Source organism: Trichomycterus rosablanca, chromosome 11 (assembly GCF_030014385.1).
Source record: "Trichomycterus rosablanca isolate fTriRos1 chromosome 11, fTriRos1.hap1, whole genome shotgun sequence".
NCBI classification, from domain to species: domain Eukaryota; kingdom Metazoa; phylum Chordata; class Actinopteri; order Siluriformes; family Trichomycteridae; genus Trichomycterus; species Trichomycterus rosablanca.
In genome coordinates, this window is record NC_085998.1 from 4,117,954 (window position 1) to 4,135,182 (window position 17,229).

The following is a 17,229-nucleotide window of genomic DNA, read 5'->3' on the forward strand; positions in this document are numbered from 1 at the left end:
TATCACTGCACACCTACTGCACCTCCATCTAGGTCAGAGTAGAAAAGAGGATCTCTGAAGGACACCAACTGACCGAAGGACACAGAGTAGTGCCATCTACTGGTCATCCTGGCTCCCATGATCACACAGACAGGAATGAAGTGGTGGTGGGTTAGCGCATTACACTGATGGTCCACCTGAGCGCCCTCAGAAAGGCTTTTGGTGTGACAGGCTGGACGTCAATCCATTTTAGGGCTTCGGCCATCCCTCTCACAGACACAGCCATTCACGTCTGTGTGGACAGCCGATAGCACACATCTTAGCATCAGTGGGACAGCGTAATAGCCACTATTGGACCCTTGATCAAGGCCCTTATATTAAGTAACGCACATACTACACATAGCCATGGTAATTTATTTATTTATTATTACAGTGTAGGGTTCTGGGCTATTAATCAAAAGGTTGTGGGTTTGAATCCTACCTCATGTATGCCATGCAGCAACTATTGGACCCTTGAGCAAGGCCCTTATATTAAATCATGCACAGTCTGCACATATCCATGTTAATTTAGTTATTTATTATTACAGTGTACGGTTCTGAACTATCGATCAAATGGTTGTGGGTTTGAATCCCAACTCATGTATGCCATGCAGCCACTATTGGACCCTTGATCAAGGCCCTAAGTCATGCACATCCATGTTTATTTATTTATTCTTTATTTATTATTACAGTGTAGGGTTCTGGGCTATTAATCAAAAGGTTGTGGGTTTGAATCCTACATCATGCAAGCCATGCAGGAACTGTTGGACCCTTGAGCAAGGTCCTTATATTAAGTCATATACAGTCTGCACATGGCCATGTGCATTTCTTTATTTCTTTATTTAATATTACAGTGTAGGGCTCTGAGCTATCAATAAAAAGGTTGTGGGTTTGAATCCTACATCATGCAAGCCATGCAGCCACTATTGGACCCTTGAGCAAGACCCTTATATTAAGTCATGCACATTCTGCACACAGCCATGTACATTTCTTTATTTATTATTAGAGTGTAGGGCTCTAAGCTATCGATCAAATGGTTGTGGGTTTTAATCCTACCTCATGCAAGCCATGCAGCCACTATTGGACCCTTGAGCAAGGCCCTTGACCCTCTCTGCTTGCACTCTCAGCGTGTTTATGTATATTTTACACATAAAGGCGCCTATTATTCTGTTCTATTCATTTCTTAAGTCCAGTTTTGTGACCAGTATTTACACTTTCACACTCACCTGGCACCCAAAATATCCTTCTTGGCCAGTCCAATCCCAGCAACCACCTTCACTCTCAGAATCCGACATTCATCCTGTTAGAGAGGTAAAAAACAAACAAAACCATCATGACACAGAGCAGAAACGTCCTGGTGAGTGTGTACGAGTAATTCAGATATACGGAGGTGTTATCAGAATGCAGTGCTCCTGACCTCCAGCACGGTAAACATCACTCTACTCATTACCACACGGCACGGGCCGACAACGAGGGACGCGACCCCGCCAAGGAGCGCCAACCGATCTAAATCAGTAAACTGATATACAGGTGCAGTCAAACACACGTGGAGGGTTTTAATCTCTGCATTGTTCTTTTTCTGGGACTCGGTGATTTAAATACGTCTTTGTTTTGGTTTTTTTGTTTGTTTTTTTGTTATTTTAATATATTTTCTTTATCCATTTTCTCCCTTTTAGCGCGTCCAATTACCCGATTGCATCACGCTTCTTCTCCACCAATGCCGACCCCTGCTCTGATTGAGGAGAACGAAGCTAACCCACGCCCCCTCCGACACGTGGGCAGCAGCCGTATGCATCTCGTCACCCGCACTTTGACGAGTGCAGTGCAGCTCAGCGTCGTGTACGGAGAGACACACCCTGACAGCACTCTTTTCTCATCTCTGTGCAGGCGCCATCAATCAGCCAGCAGAGGTCGTAATTGCATCAGTCATGAGAGAGAGAGACCCCATCCGGCTTAGTCCCGCCCATATCTAGCTCAGCCTCAGCCGGCAGGCAGAGCCGAGATTCGATACGATGTATTCGAGATCCCGGCTCTGGTTCCGGCGTGTGTTTTTACCGCTGTGCCACCTGAGCGGCTTAAGGACATCTTTGTTTAAATGACTTCCACATATTTGGGGTTTTATAAAAACATGCCGGGTCAGTAACATACATAAAGCACAACGGTTTTAATTTGACGGTGTTGAAAGTTATACAATGTCAGCAAACAGTCACGTGAGCTGCACGTTGCCATGGACTTAGTGTATCCAGCAATAAAAACAATGCTCACGCCTGTTTGTTCTTACTCCACGTGATCAGCAACAAACCTCAGCTGATCCATTTATAACAGGAGCCTCTTTCCTCCACAGCAGCCAGTTAAAACCTCCGGCAATGCGAAACTCTCTTGACCGTAAACATCGTCACACATGTTCCAACAGCTTTTAACTCGGAGTTTTGGAGTTTTTTGGATATTGCAGATCTAAGAGACACTAAATCAGCATGGGTTAGCTTCCGAAAAGTTTGAGGTTTCCCTGTTCCTGCACAGCAGGTGTCTAAAATCCAGCACCGTTTTTATTCTATAGGGGTGTTTACTTACTTTTGAGACCCTGTATAATAGTAGTTTACATATAGTGCACTAGGTTGGGTGTAGTAGGTTAGTGTGTGTATATATACATACACCGATCAGCCATAACATTAAAACCCACACTCTCTGTCCATTTTATCAGCTCTACTTACCATATAGAAGCACTTTGTAGTTCTACAATTACTGACTGTAGTCCATCTGTTTCTCTGCATGCTTTGTTAGCCTCCTTTCATGCTGTTCTTCAATGGTCAGGACCCCCACAGGACCACCACAGAGCAGGTATTATTTAGGTGGTGGATCATTCTCAGCACTGCAGTGACACTGACATGGTGGTGGTGTGTTAGTGTGTGTTGTGCTGGCATGAGTGGATCAGACACAGCAGCGCTGCTGGAGTTTTCAAACACCTCACCGTCACTGCTGGACTGAGAATAGTCCACCAACCAAAAACATGCAGCCAACAGCGCCCCGTGGGCAGCGTCCTGTGACCACTGATGAAGGTCTAGAAGATGACCGACTCAAACAGCAGCAATAGATGAGCGATCGTCTCTGACTTTACATCTACAAGGTGGACCGACCAGGTAGGAGTGTCTAATAGAGTGGACAGTGAGTGGACACGGTGTCTGATCACACACACTAACACACCACCACCATGTCAGTGTCACTGCAGTGCTGAGAATGATCCACCACCTAAATAATACCTGCTCTGTAGTGGTCCTGTGGGGGTCCTGACCATTGAAGAACAGAATGAAAGTGGGCTAACAAAGCATGTAGAGAAACAGATGGACTACAGTCAGTGATTGTAGAACTACAAAGTGCTTCTATATGGTAAGTGGAGCTGATATACATGCTGTACACACCACACATCCCCCTGAGAAAAGACGCCCTTATGAATCCATGAGTGTTGTGTTGATGTGTATGAAGAAGCTCAGACATGAACACGTGTATAAATGATGATGAAGATGATGATGAAGATGATGAACACGTGATGGATGAAGTGCTGAATTTTACCTCGTCGATGTGAAGTCCTCTGATTTCGCGCACAACTGCAGCCATGTTGTGACTGATACTCCAGCAGATTGGTAGATGAGAGTCAGAATGTAAACCGCGGGTTAAATCATAAGATTCATGTGATAATAGTGTTAATAAACGTGATGAATGAGTGAACTACGATCTGAACATGGTGATAATAATGAAGTGCGAGACAGCGGGGCTCATCACCGTCCCTTCACTTTCCTTCCGCCCACCACGCCCATCTACGCTTAACCACGCCCCTTTCACTCGGTCAGGGTTGCCAGGTTGGAGCAAATAAATCTCTTCCACTACCGTTGAAATCCCTACACATTAATACATTAAAACCACCTCCTTGTTTCTACACTCACTGTCCATTTTATCAGCTCCACTTACCACATAGAAGCACTTTGTAGTTCTACAATTACTGACTGTAGTCCATCTGTATCTCTAGGTGGTGGATCATTCTCAGCACTGCAGTGACACTGACATGGTGGTGGTGTGTTAGTGTGTGTTGTGCTGGTATGAGTGAATAACTCACTGTCCACTCTATTAGACACTCCTACCTAGTCGGTCCACCTTGTAGATGTAAAGTCAGAGACGATCGCTCATCTATTGCTGCTGTTTGAGTCGGTCATCTTCTAGACCTTCATCAGTGGTCACAGGACGCTGCCCACGGGGCGCTGTTGGCTGGATATTTTTGCTTGGTGGATGATTCTCAGTCCAGCAGTGACAGTGAGGTGTTTAAAAACTCCAGCAGCGCTGCTGTGTCTGATCCACTCATGCCAGCACAACACACACTAACACACCACCACCATGTCAGTGTCACCGCAGTGCTGAGAATCATCCACCACCTAAATAATACCTGCTCTGTGGTGGTCCTGTGGGGGTCCTGACCATTAAACAACAGGGTGAAAGGGGGTAACAAAGCACGCAGAGAAACAGATGGACTACAGTCAGTAATTGTAGAACTACAAAGTGCTTCTATATGGTAAGTCGAGCTGATAAAATGGACAGTGAGTGTAGAAACAAGGAGGTGGTTTTAATGTTATGCCTGATCGGTGTACACACCTTTACTCACACCTGAGGTTTGTTTGTTTGTTTATTAGGATTTTAACGTCATGTTTTACACTACATTCATGACAGGAGCGGTAGTTACTCATTACACAAGATTCATCAGTTCAAGTTTAATATCAAACACAGTCCTGGACAATTCAGTATCTCCAATTCACCTCACTTGCACGTATTTGGACTGTGGGAGGAAACCGGAGCACCCGGAGGAAACCCACGTGGACATGGGGAGAACATGCAAACTCCACTCAGAAAGGACCCGGACCGCCCCACCTGGGGATCGAACCCAGGACCTTCTTGCTGTGAGGCAACCGTGCCACCCCCTCACACCTGAGGTAATTTTAGTAGCTCCAGTTAGCCTGACTGCATGTCTTTTGGACTTGTGAGAGGAAACCGGAGCACCCACATGAACACGGGGAGAACATGCAAACTCCACAAAGAAAAAAACATCATCCCAGGTCCTTCTTGCTGTAAGGGCGAAAGCGCTACCCACAGCAACAGTTTGTAGGCAGTTGTATCCTAGCGGTTAAGGTACTGGACTAGTTATCAAAAGATCAGTGGTACAAGCCCCACCACTGTCAGGATGCCACTGTTGGGCCCTTGAGCAAGGCCCCTAACCCTACATTTTCAGCATTTAGCAGACGCTTTTATCCAAAGCGTCTTACAGTACTGTGACAGTATATTGTCTAAGCATTTGAAGGTTAAGGGCCTTGCTCATGGGCCCAATAGTAACAATCTGGCAGTGGTGGGGTTTAAACCAGAGACCTGTTGATTACTAGTCCAGTACCTTAACTGCTAGGCTACAACTGCCCTATACTGTCACAGTGCTGTAAGTCGCTTTGGATAAAAGCGTCTGCTAAATGCTGAAAATGTAAACACTGTGTCACCCACTGGTAAACACCAAGCAAACACAACTATGTGGTCACAACTTCTCTACAACCACCAAATGTCTCAAATTATTTTGCTGGTTAGTAAGGTAAAATGAAACACTTGTAGGCATATTCTACATATTTTATGTTTTACAACATTTCAGTTGTCTCCTACATAAAGCCACGTTAATACAAGTCATTAGTTAAGTCATCTGCACGCTTTTCTAATTTACAAAGGTTCTCAAGTATGTTGTATGTGCCCATAATTAACTCAACTACATTCCAAAACGTTAGAACATTAATGGCCCTTTTCCTCTACACTTTCCTCTATGGTATGCTTTTGGAACTGGAAATTGGAACTGCATTTGGAAACAGACAGTAACAGACCGCAGGAAATCATCCTTTCTCTAGTTTTGTCCTGTAACAGCGAAACTTCAGCAGCTCTGCAGAATGTCTCCTGTCACCTCCATCACTGAAGGTTTGACTGGGGTTCTTACTGGAACAAATCAACTTCCAGTATGAGTTTTAGGCACTAGCTAGCTAGCGTAAGTTGTAAACATTATGAGTATTTATGTATGGTGTAAGATCCTGTTCAGTTAGCTTATTTTAGCTCTCTGGCTAATATAAACATCCATTAACATGCTTCTTCCATGAGGATTGTTATGAACACACTCACATTCTCACATGTGGCCTTAATTCACTTTTAAAATGTCTCTGATGTTGATCTCTAACACATTTTCATGTCTGAGTGAACTTCTTAATCCTGGCTGTTTTTTATTAGTGTGGTTTGGCCCTGTGATTAAATAAAGTAGAGTGACCAGACAGGCAGTCCCCGATTTTAAGAACCTGTCTCCAACTAGAGCTGTCCCTGAAAATGTCCCAGATTTTTGCAGTGTAAACAAACTCTTGTAAGTGAGAAGCAAGTAAAACAGAGCAGCAGAGGTTTCTGTGCACCGTTCACATCGTTGCTCCGATTTCCAGAAGATTCCAAAGGACTTTTTGTTTTTTTAGATCTTAAAAATAAATATATACATTACAAAAAACAGTCAGACTACCTGTAGTGTGAGGCAAATGGTTTGAGATACTGACTACTGGCCTTATGCTGTTAAATCTGCTGAACAGGTTGAGGAATAGATTTATTTAGGTGAGGTTGCTGTGGCTCATCATCTCAGTCTTCTAATAAAGAAAGTCATTTACATGTTTTGCATTTAGCAGATGCTTTTATCCAAAGCGACTGGTAGTTGTGGGGTTTAAACCAGCAACCTTGTGCTTACTGGTCCAGTACCTTAACCTAGGTTACAACTATCCTTGGAAATCTGTATCGCGGAAGTCACAAGTGTAGGGCGCTTGGGTGGTGCAGCACTAAAGCACACCAGCCCACTAGTGCTGACACAGACAATGATTGGCTTGTCCGAGGGAGGGAGGGCCGGAGGAATCCCTCAAAACTGCAGCAATTCCGACCCCTGTGGCTTTCCTTGCGCGATACGGATTTCCATATAAACCCACCTCATGCAGGTGAAAAGAAGTGGTCAGTACCGGTCAGGTCAATCGTTGGTTCATTTCCCAATCTTGCCACTAGTACTGCTCCCTTTGCATTGGACGAGGAGGGCTGAGACTATTATGTTACTCCTTCAACACACACATTCACCATCCACAGCTTTTTACCTTCCATCAACATGTTAGGAGAGACACGCTTAGCACTTCAGATCATCCAGATAAAGCAGATGTCTTGACCATACAGCAAAGATTCTACTGCACCTATTCCTGACCTATTCCGTCTTTCGGGCAAAGCCAGTCATGCCTGTATAAGCGCCAGGCCAGGTCAATAGCACCGCCTGAGATTCGATTCAAGATTTGAGAACTCAAGGATTTTAATGTCATGTTTTACACTTTGGTTACATTAATGACAGGAACGGTAGTTACTCATTACACAAGGTTCATCAGTTCAAGGTTATATTGAACACAGTCATGGACAATTTAGTGTCTCCAATTCACCTCACTTGCATGTCTTTGGACTGTGGGAGGAAACCGGAGCACCCGGAGGAAACCCACGCGGACATGGGAGAACATGCAAACTCCACACAGAAAGGACCCGGACTGCCCCACCTGGGGATGGAACCCAGGACCTTCTTGCTGTGAGGCGACAGTGCTACCCACTTAACCACCGTGCCGCCCTAGATCGAGTGTGTTGTATGGAATTAAAATGAATGCTAAGAAGTGCCTAATGTCTTAGACTTTTGGCTCACACTGTAGATGTAAACCTTAAACGTAAGTATAATTCATTGTTTGATGTGTTTTGTAACCTGTTATTGTTAGCGCCCAATAAACTAATATGCTAAATACTACTTTGTATTTTGAAATATACTTTGTATATGGGTGATTCTTCAATTGAGAGAACTTTTACGTCCCTAGGTTATAAATTTGTGTTAAAAATACTTTAGTACAAAACAACTATTTTAGGTATTAAAAAGATCATTCATTGCATCACTAAAAAAAATTACATACCAAAATAATTATGATTTCCATTTTTTATGATGATTTAAACATCAATATTTTGCTACTTTGGCCTCGTCCCCAACCCAGACTTTATAACTTCTCTGCTCTAATAAAATGCTAAAATGTGATCAATTCATTATAAAAATCACAATATGAGTTTTATAATAACTTAAAAAGAAACAAAATGTAATTTTTTTTCATATTTGTACAACTTTCTTATTTGTATTTGTGTCTATGCATATTTTTGAGCAATATATTACTGTCCCCAGCATTATCGTCATTACCGCAACAGTGTATGGTTTCTGTAGGGAATCATTTGAAGGTGACACTTGTTTATGTTGTAACCATGGAAACAAAGACTTGTAAGGAAGCACATGCCAGCCATGAGAGAAAATGTTTTAATGTCTGGCAAAGTGAATAATTTAATCACTTATTCCTCCTGATCATAGAGTATATTTATTCAGCGTCATTATCAATATCAATATGGCAGTACTTTACCAAAAAAAAAAAAAGAAATTTACACATTATTTATATGTATTTAAAGTGCATCTTGTACTAGCTGTTGACTAGCTTTAGCAAATCCATGGCCTAGCTAGTTTTTTTCTTTAAAAAAGTAAAAATTGTCATTACCGCAACACGTCATTACCAACACATAATGACATTTTGCTATGCCACTTCGCAAATAAATATGAATTTGAATATAATATGAATATAATTTTATTTTTCAAAAGTTAAGATGGTAAAAAGAGCCCGCAATTGAAGAATCACCCTTATACTTTGTAATACTGTTGTATTGCTAGTGTTGAGAACATGGTGCAATATTTCTTAAACAACATAACTAGCATGAAATAAAGCACCTACAATCATCTAAAACCTAAAAAACTACAACTACCATGTCCCCTGGTGCATCACGGAAAGTCACGTGACAGTTCTGACCAATCAGAATGAAATACTCGTTTCTCCGTCCGGTAACGCGTTTCCCTGGGAAGTGGCGCTTACACACACTGATCTGATCCAGAGGTAAGAGTGTATTATATTCACATTATACACTCTTTATTTATTCATTTATTGTTTTTATATCCGTTTAGGCTCTAAATGCCAACTAAAGTTGATGATTATGATTTATCTTGCGTGGCTGGTTCATTCATGTTAGTTTATTAGTTTTTGTGCAGAAATGTGGTGTTGCATAACTTAATTATCCAATATATCTGCACTGTGGACAGTAAAGCAGTGCAAGTATATTTAGAATACAAATGGGTGAGTGAGAGTGAATGAGTAAGTGGGTGTGAGTGAGAGTGAATTACTGATGAGTGAATGAGAGAGTAGGTGTGAGTGAATTAGTGATGAGTGAATGAGAGAGTAGGTGTGAGTGAAAGTGAATTAGTGATGAGTGAATGAGAGAGTAGGTGTGAGTGAGAGTGAATTAGTGATGAGTGAATGAGAGAGTAGGTGTGAGTGAGAGTGAATTAGTGATGAGTGAATGAGAGAGTAGGTGTGAGTGAGAGTGAATTAGTGATGAGTGAATGAGAGAGTAGGTGTGAGTGAGAGTGAATTAGTGATGAGTGAATGAGAGAGTAGGTGTGAGTGAAAGTGAATTAGTGATGAGTGAATGAGAGAGTAGGTGTGAGTGAGAGTGAATTAGTGATGAGTGAATGAGAGAGTAGGTGTGAGTGAGAGTGAATTAGTGATGAGTGAATGAGAGAGTAGGTGTGAGTGAGAGTGAATTAGTGATAAGTGAATGAGAGAGTAGGTGTGAGCGAGAGTGAATTAGTGATGAGAGAATGAGAGAGTAGGTGTGAGCGAGAGTGAATTAGTGATGAGAGAATGAGAGAGTAGGTGTGAGCGAGAGTGAATGGGTGAGTGACTGAGTGAGTAAATGATTGAGAGAGTAAGTGTATTGGTGAGTGAGTGAATTAGTGATGAGTGAATGAAAAAGTGGGTGTGAGTGAGTGAGAGTGAATTGGTGAGTGGCTGAGTGAGTGAGTAAATGATTGAGAGAGTAAGTGTATTGGTGAGTGAGTGAATGAGAGAGTAGGTGTGAGTGAGAGTGAATTAGTGATGAGTGAATGAGAGAGTAGGTGTGAGTGAGAGTGAATTAGTGATGAGTGAATGAGAGAGTAGGTGTGAGTGAAAGTGAATTAGTGATGAGTGAATGAGAGAGTAGGTGTGAGTGAGAGTGAATTAGTGATGAGTGAATAAGAGAGTAGGTGTGAGTGAGAGTGAATTAGTGATAAGTGAATGAGAGAGTAGGTGTGAGTGAGAGTGAATTAGTGATAAGTGAATGAGAGAGTAGGTGTGAGTGAGAGTGAATTAGTGATGAGTGAATGAGAGAGTAGGTGTGAGTGAGAGTGAATTAGTGATAAGTGAATGAGAGAGTAGGTGTGAGCGAGAGTGAATTAGTGATGAGAGAATGAGAGAGTAGGTGTGAGCGAGAGTGAATTGGTGAGTGACTGAGTGAGTAAATGATTGAGAGAGTAAGTGTATTGGTGAGTGAGTGAATTAGTGATGAGTGAATGAGAGTAAATGGGTGAGTGACTGAGTGAGTAAATGATTGAGAGAGTAAGTGTATATAGGTGAGTGAGTGAATTAGTGATGAGTGAATGAAAAAGTGGGTGTGAGTGAGTGAGAGTGAATTGGTGAGTGGCTGAGTGAGTGAGTAAATGATTGAGAGAGTAAGTGTATTGGTGAGTGAGTGAATTAGTGATGAGTGAATGAGAGAGTAGGTGTGAGCGAGAGTGAATTAGTGATGAGTGAATGAGAGAGTAGGTGTGAGCGAGAGTGAATGGGTGAGTGACTGAGTGAGTAAATGATTGAGAGAGTAAGTGTATTGGTGAGTGAGTGAATTAGTGATGAGTGAATGAGAGTAAATGGGTGAGTGACTGAGTGAGTAAATGATTGAGAGAGTAAGTGTATATAGGTGAGTGAGTGAATTAGTGATGAGTGAATGAAAAAGTGGGTGTGAGTGAGTGAGAGTGAATTGGTGAGTGGCTGAGTGAGTGAGTAAATGATTGAGAGAGTAAGTGTATTGGTGAGTGAGTGAATTAGTGATGAGTGAATGAGAGAGTAGGTGTGAGCGAGAGTGAATGGGTGAGTGACTGAGTGAGTAAATGATTGAGAGAGTAAGTGTATTGGTGAGTGAGTGAATTAGTGATGAGTGAATGAGAGTAAATGGGTGAGTGACTGAGTGAGTAAATGATTGAGAGAGTAAGTGTATATAGGTGAGTGAGTGAATTAGTGATGAGTGAATGAAAAAGTGGGTGTGAGTGAGTGAGAGTGAATTGGTGAGTGGCTGAGTGAGTGAGTAAATGATTGAGAGAGTAAGTGTATTGGTGAGTGAGTGAATTAGTGATGAGTGAATGAGAGAGTAGGTGTGAGCGAGAGTGAATTAGTGATGAGTGAATGAGAGAGTAGGTGTGAGCGAGAGTGAATGGGTGAGTGACTGAGTGAGTAAATGATTGAGAGAGTAAGTTTATTGGTGAGAGTGAATTAGTGATGAGTGAGAGTAAATGGGTGAGTGACTGAGTGAGTAAATGATTGAGAGAGTAAGTGTATTGGTGAGTGAGTGAATTAGTGATGAGGGAATGAAAAAGTGGGTGTGAGTGAGTGAGAGTGAATTGGTGAGTGGCTGAGTGAGCGAATGGTTAAGTAAATGATTCAGAGAATGAGTGTATAGGTGAGTGAGTGAATTGGTAAATAGGGAGTGAGTGAGTGCGAGCAAATGAGTGAATGGGTGAGTTAGAAAATGTTTGAGAGTATGTGTATGGTTGAGTGGGTGAGTGAGTGAGTGAGTGAGTGAATGAGTGAGAAAGTATGTGTATAAGAGAGTGAGTGGGTGAGTGAGTAGGTGTGAGTGAGTAAATGATTGTGAGGGTATGTGTATGGTTGAGTGATTGAGTAAGTGAATGAGTGAGTAGGTATAGGTGTATAGGTGAGTGATTTAGTGAGTAATTAAAAGAGTGAGTGAGAGTGAATTGTGATGAGTGAAGGAGAGAGTAGGTGTATTAGTGATGAGTGAATGAGAGATGTAGAGAGTAGGTATAGGTGTATAGGTGAGTGATTTAGTGAATAATTAAAAGAGTGAGTGAGAGTGAATTGTGATGAGTGAAGGAGAGAGTAGGTGTATTAGTGATGAGTGAATGAGAGATGTAGAGAGTAGGTATAGGTGTATAGGTGAGTGATTTAGTGAATAATTAAAAGAGTGAGTGAGAGTGAATTGGTAAATGGGGGAGTGAATGAGAGAGTGAGTGGATGAGTAATTGAATGTGATGTATGTGTATTTTTAAGTGAGTAAATAAGTGATCGAATGAGGGAGTGATGATCCGGTGGGCAAGGGAGTAAAAGATTGAGTTAAAGGGTGGGTAAATTGTTGAGTAAATTGTTGAGTGAATTAGAGTGAGTGGGTGAGTGAGTGAATTGTTAGTGTGGATGTTGGATTGGTGTTGATCAGTGATGTTTTGCTGTAGTTCAGGTTCCCTCAGATGGTGAGCGATTGTTTCCTCCCCTGCACCAATAGAAACTCACCTTGTTTCAGTACAATTACTTTCTTTTTCTTTTTTTTGTGTGTGTTAATTTTAGGTCCTTCTCAGCCGTTCCTGCTCACGATGAACGCAAACCCACCCGTCCAGACGTATGTCATCACCGGCGGGGGCGGATATTTCGGATTTCGGTACGTTACATTCCACAAAGAATCACGTAAATGCTGCAGAGTCGTCAGTTCGTCATTCGTGCTGCAAATCTCCCGTTCTAACACATCCTAAAAGCGCTCATGTTCGTTGAAGCACTCTGAGACGTTATCGTGCTGGACGTAGGCGTGTGTACGATGGACGGTTGTGTCCACAGAGAGACGCTCATGCTCAGCGACAACACTCAGACCGACTGTTGAATTAAAACAAAGCTTGTTTGGCAAAATACCACCACCAACCAGCCTAAAGTGTTAGTAGTACTAGACAGGTAAAGTCTGTGGATTTGTGCTGTTTATGCCAAATTCTGACCCGACCATTCGCATGTTCCTGCAGAAATTGAGATTCATCAGACCAGGCAACATTTTGGTCATCTTACGCCCACTGTAGCCTCCAAATTCTCCAAAAATCCGTCTGGTTTTGTGCTGTCGTGGACCATCCGCGTCAGGATGTGGCTCTGAGATGCTTTTCTGTTTACCGCCAATGTAGTAAAAATATTTGAGTTGTTCTGTCCTCGCACATTCACAGACCTTCTGCTTCGGCATCACGACTACTCCAGTCACAGAGATTGCGTATTGCAGTGGGCAGAGACCCATATCTGATCTACCCGTTTTTTTTGTGGACGCCTGGCCAGGTCAGTGGCTCTGCTGAGCTTAAGATTCACGAGTTCAAACAGGTCGCTGTACAGTTCACACTACCATCTATCACCAACTGGAATCGCAGGCGAGCTTCTCTGGTCTCCCAAACTACGTCCTGTCACGAAAACAAACGCGAGAAGTGAGGAGGGGTTTAATGATACCACGTCCAAAAATACACGTCAACAAGTAGCGAGCGATCAAAGTTTGTGTGCTGATGCGCAGCGTAAAATCAAAGAGGAAAAATAAATGAATCTGAGTGGATTTGGCAACGTGAACAGCAGGGATTGTTCTGTAGTGAGTTGGAGGCTAATAAATATTTTTTGCAATGCAACGTTGGTGTTTTGTAGAGAACGATCAGGTCAGAAATACTGTAAAACTTGAGTGTGTCTCTCCCTGTCCCACCTTTTTACACTCCTCCCCTGCGTTTCCCCTCACTCCGTATCTTGCGTTCTCATTGGCCATTCGAAATAGCACTCATTGCCAGTTGGGCAACTCGGATCCAGATATTTGACATGCTAGATATCTCTCTCCGGTCGCAGAGCGCTCGAGTTGTTGAGTAGTTCACACACAGCGATTAAGAGCTGAGCTTCATTTACCGAGTGAGCGCCGAGTTGCTCCCGAGCCGGCAAATCTAGCGCCGACCAGTCGCCGAGCACAAATCGTGTAGTGTGAACTAGGCATAAGACTACCATAAGGTACCTTTGCATTCTTAGTACTGTTGTCAGCTAAAAATATTTGGGAGAATAAACAGATCACAGATTTGAGTTTTTACTGCATTTATCACATTGTCCCAACTTTTCCTGACGTGGTTTGTTTGCACACGAGTTCTTAATAAAGTGACCAGTGAGTGTAACAGTAATGCACATGCATATCCACATCTACCACTAGATGGAGACACCACACTGTTACATTTGCATTCTATACCGGTTGTCCTGTATACTGTATGTTGTATCTCGCATGTGATTTAAAGTCATAGACAAATAGTTGACATATAGGTGTCATAAATGTCCAGGGTCTTGGGGACTTGGGTTTGATCTTTTTTCATTTTAATTAACTGCTTTATCCTGTTCAGGCTTGTGGCGGGTCTGGCTCAGCCGGAAACACTGGGTGCAAAGCAGGAAAGACCGTCAGACATAACCAATCATGTCTATATAGACATCGGCCGGGTGATAGCACTCATAGGATTCAAACCCAGTTCTCTGAGGTGGTGGGATGGCGTACTAGACTCCTGTACCTCTCGATCACCCATGTATTTTCTGTTTATTAATAAACGGTAATTAATTTATAGTACCATATTAGAACTGTTAGGACTTGTTGGACATCTTATTTAAAAAAATAAAAAAAAACACAGTGACCTCTGTGTGATCGTTTCAGCTATAACAGTAGCCACTCCTCTGAGAAGGCTTCTCACAAGACTTTGACGTGCGTCTGTGGGAATTTGTGCCCATTCAGTAGTTCAAAAGAGCTGATTTGTTTGGTTTGGTGCTGATGTTGGTCAAAAAGGCCTCAGTCGATGTTCCAGTTCATTCCAGCGCTGCTCTGTGCAGGACACTGGATGTTCTTTAAATCGAGCTTTTCTTCATGTCTTTATAGAGCTTTGCTTTGTCCACAGGGGCACAGTCATGCTGGAACAGGAAAGGGCCTTCCCTAAACTGTTGCTGCAAAGTTTGAAGCTTCATATTGTGGATATAAATCACTAAATTATTATGCTGGTCACTCAAATACATCTCACTCTCACAATCTGTCCAGAAAAGCAGAGCTCAAAGTCGTTAACCCATATACAAAACCATTATAGGATTCCACCGCACCACAGCGAAAGCCGTTATTTAGAACAGACCAAACATAGAACACCTACATACTAGAACAACACGTGTTATAACACGACCCATGTGGGGTTTTTTTTCCAGGCTCGCTCGTGCGCTCCATAAGAAGTCCTCCAGGGTGGTCCTGTTTGATGTTCGCCCCCCCGAGGTGTTACCCGAGGGTGTAGAGTTCATCTGGGGCGACGTTCGGGATTACACCCAGGTGGCGGACGCGCTGCGCGGGGCGGACTGCGTGTTCCACGTCGCCTCGTACGGCATGTCCGGCAGGGAGCAGCTCAACAGGAAGCTGACCGAGGAGGTGAACGTCCAGGGAACGGAGAACGTCGTCCGGGCCTGCGTGGATCTCGGGGTTCCTCGTCTGGTCTACACCAGCACCTTCAACGTGGTGTTCGGTGGGCAGGTCATCGAGAACGGCGACGAGAGTCTCCCCTACCTGCCCTTACACCTCCATCCAGACCACTACTCCAAAACCAAGTCGGTGGCCGAAATGCGCGTACTGAAAGCGAACGGATCGCCGCTGGCGGGAGGGCGTGGCGTCCTGCGCACTTGTGCCCTTCGTCCGGCGGGGATCTACGGTCCGGGAGAGCAAAGACATCTTCCGAGAATCGTCCGGATGATCGAGCGCGGCCTCTTTAAATTCGTTTACGGCGATCCGGACAGTCTGGTGGAGTTCGTTCACATCGACAACCTCGTCTCTGCGCACGTGTTAGCCGCCGAGGCTCTGACGGAGGGACGCCAGCACCGCGCCGCCGGACAGGCCTACTTCATCTCCGACGGCCGACCCGTGAACAATTTCGAGTTCTTCAGGCCCTTGGTGGAAGGTTTGGGTTACTCCTTCCCTCACCTACGGCTCCCTGTATCTCTCATCTACTTCTTCGCGTTCCTCACCGAGATGGTTCACCGCGTCGTCGGGCGCGTCTACGACTTCCAGCCTCTGCTGACACGCGCCGAGGTTTACAAGACGGGCGTGACGCACTATTTCAGCATGGACAAGGCTCGAGCGGAGCTGGGATACGACCCTAAAGAGTACGATCTGGAGGAGGTGGTGGAGTGGTTCAGGAGTCGAGGGCACGGCAGGAAGAGAGTCGACTCGGCGAACAAAAGATTCGTTCTTGATGTTGTGTTGCTCTTTTTATTTGTGGCAGTGATCCTCTCATTCCTGCCCGTCGTGGGTCACTAAAGATTCCAGTGTGACCATTAGGGATTGGGAATGGGCCGGACTGGGTGGTACGATGATGCTCTATATGGACGGAAGTATTGGGAGACTTGACCACGAGCTTGTCGGACATCTCACTCCAAAACCGTTTATATTGTTACTGCATTTTAACAAAATGTCCCAACTGTTCCTGAAATGGGGTTTGTTGTTCTCGTGTTTTTAATAAAGTGACCGGTGAGTGGCCGCACATATCCACATCTACCACTAGATGGAGACACCACACTGTTACGTTTGTTTTCCATACAGGTTGATTTAAAGTCATAGATGGACAAATAGCTGACTGATGGGGGTGTCACAAAGATCCAGGGTCTTGTGGAGCTGGGTTTGATATTTGTTCTCGTGCGCTCTATAAGAAGTCCACCAGGGTGGTCCTGTTTGATGTTCACCCCCTTTGAGGTGTTACTTAAGGGTGTAGAGTTCATCCAGGGCGACGTTCGGGTTAACGCTACATGGACGAAAGTACTGAGTCACGTGACCAAGAGCTTGTCGGACATCCCATTCCAAAACCATGCACATTTATATTTAATATTAATGAGTTATATTAAAAGGAAAGCCGTACTACAAGACTTTAGAGTGTCTTTGGGGGAATTTGTGCCCATTCAGTTAATAGTGATGCTGGATGAGAAGGCCTGGCTCGCAATCCAAGTTTAATTTAATTCATCCCAAAAGTGTTGAGTCAATTTGAGACCAGTCAAACCATGTTTAAAGAAGGAAGGAAAAAAAACAAAGCATGCTGGAGGCTCGCTGTTGTTTTGGGGTTGCTTTGTTAAATATTAATAAAAGATTATTGGTGTTTTCAAATTCGCCAAAATCTGATGCAGTCTTCAGCCTTGATCTTCAGCGTGGATCCTG

General features: G+C 43.6%; 3 protein-coding genes across 3 annotated transcripts in view; 2 read left to right on the plus strand and 1 right to left on the minus strand.

Moving 5' to 3' along the window:
* nedd4a (NEDD4 E3 ubiquitin protein ligase a) overlaps window positions 1-3,785 on the minus strand; it is a 68,698-nt gene extending 64,913 nt beyond the window's left edge. Inside the window, exons 1-2 of the mRNA XM_063004874.1 lie at window positions 3,586-3,785; window positions 1,245-1,318 (exon numbers count right to left, since the gene is read on the minus strand). Coding sequence (XP_062860944.1) covers window positions 1,245-1,318; window positions 3,586-3,630 — 119 coding nt within the window. The 5' untranslated portion in view covers window positions 3,631-3,785. The remainder of the gene's footprint in view (window positions 1-1,244; window positions 1,319-3,585) is intronic.
* Window positions 3,786-9,023: 5,238 nt separating this feature from the next.
* sdr42e1 (short chain dehydrogenase/reductase family 42E, member 1) lies at window positions 9,024-16,587 on the plus strand. The gene is made up of 3 exons (XM_063004881.1): window positions 9,024-9,041; window positions 12,597-12,687; window positions 15,246-16,587. The coding sequence occupies exons 2-3, from the start codon at window positions 12,623-12,625 to the stop codon at window positions 16,339-16,341; spliced, it is 1,161 nt and encodes a 386-aa protein (XP_062860951.1). The 5' UTR covers window positions 9,024-9,041; window positions 12,597-12,622; the 3' UTR covers window positions 16,342-16,587.
* Window positions 12,658-17,229, plus strand: part of wtip (WT1 interacting protein) — a 43,389-nt gene continuing 38,817 nt past the window's right edge. The window contains exon 1 of the mRNA XM_063004880.1: window positions 12,658-12,687. The gene's annotated coding sequence lies outside the window, so the exon portion shown is untranslated. The remainder of the gene's footprint in view (window positions 12,688-17,229) is intronic.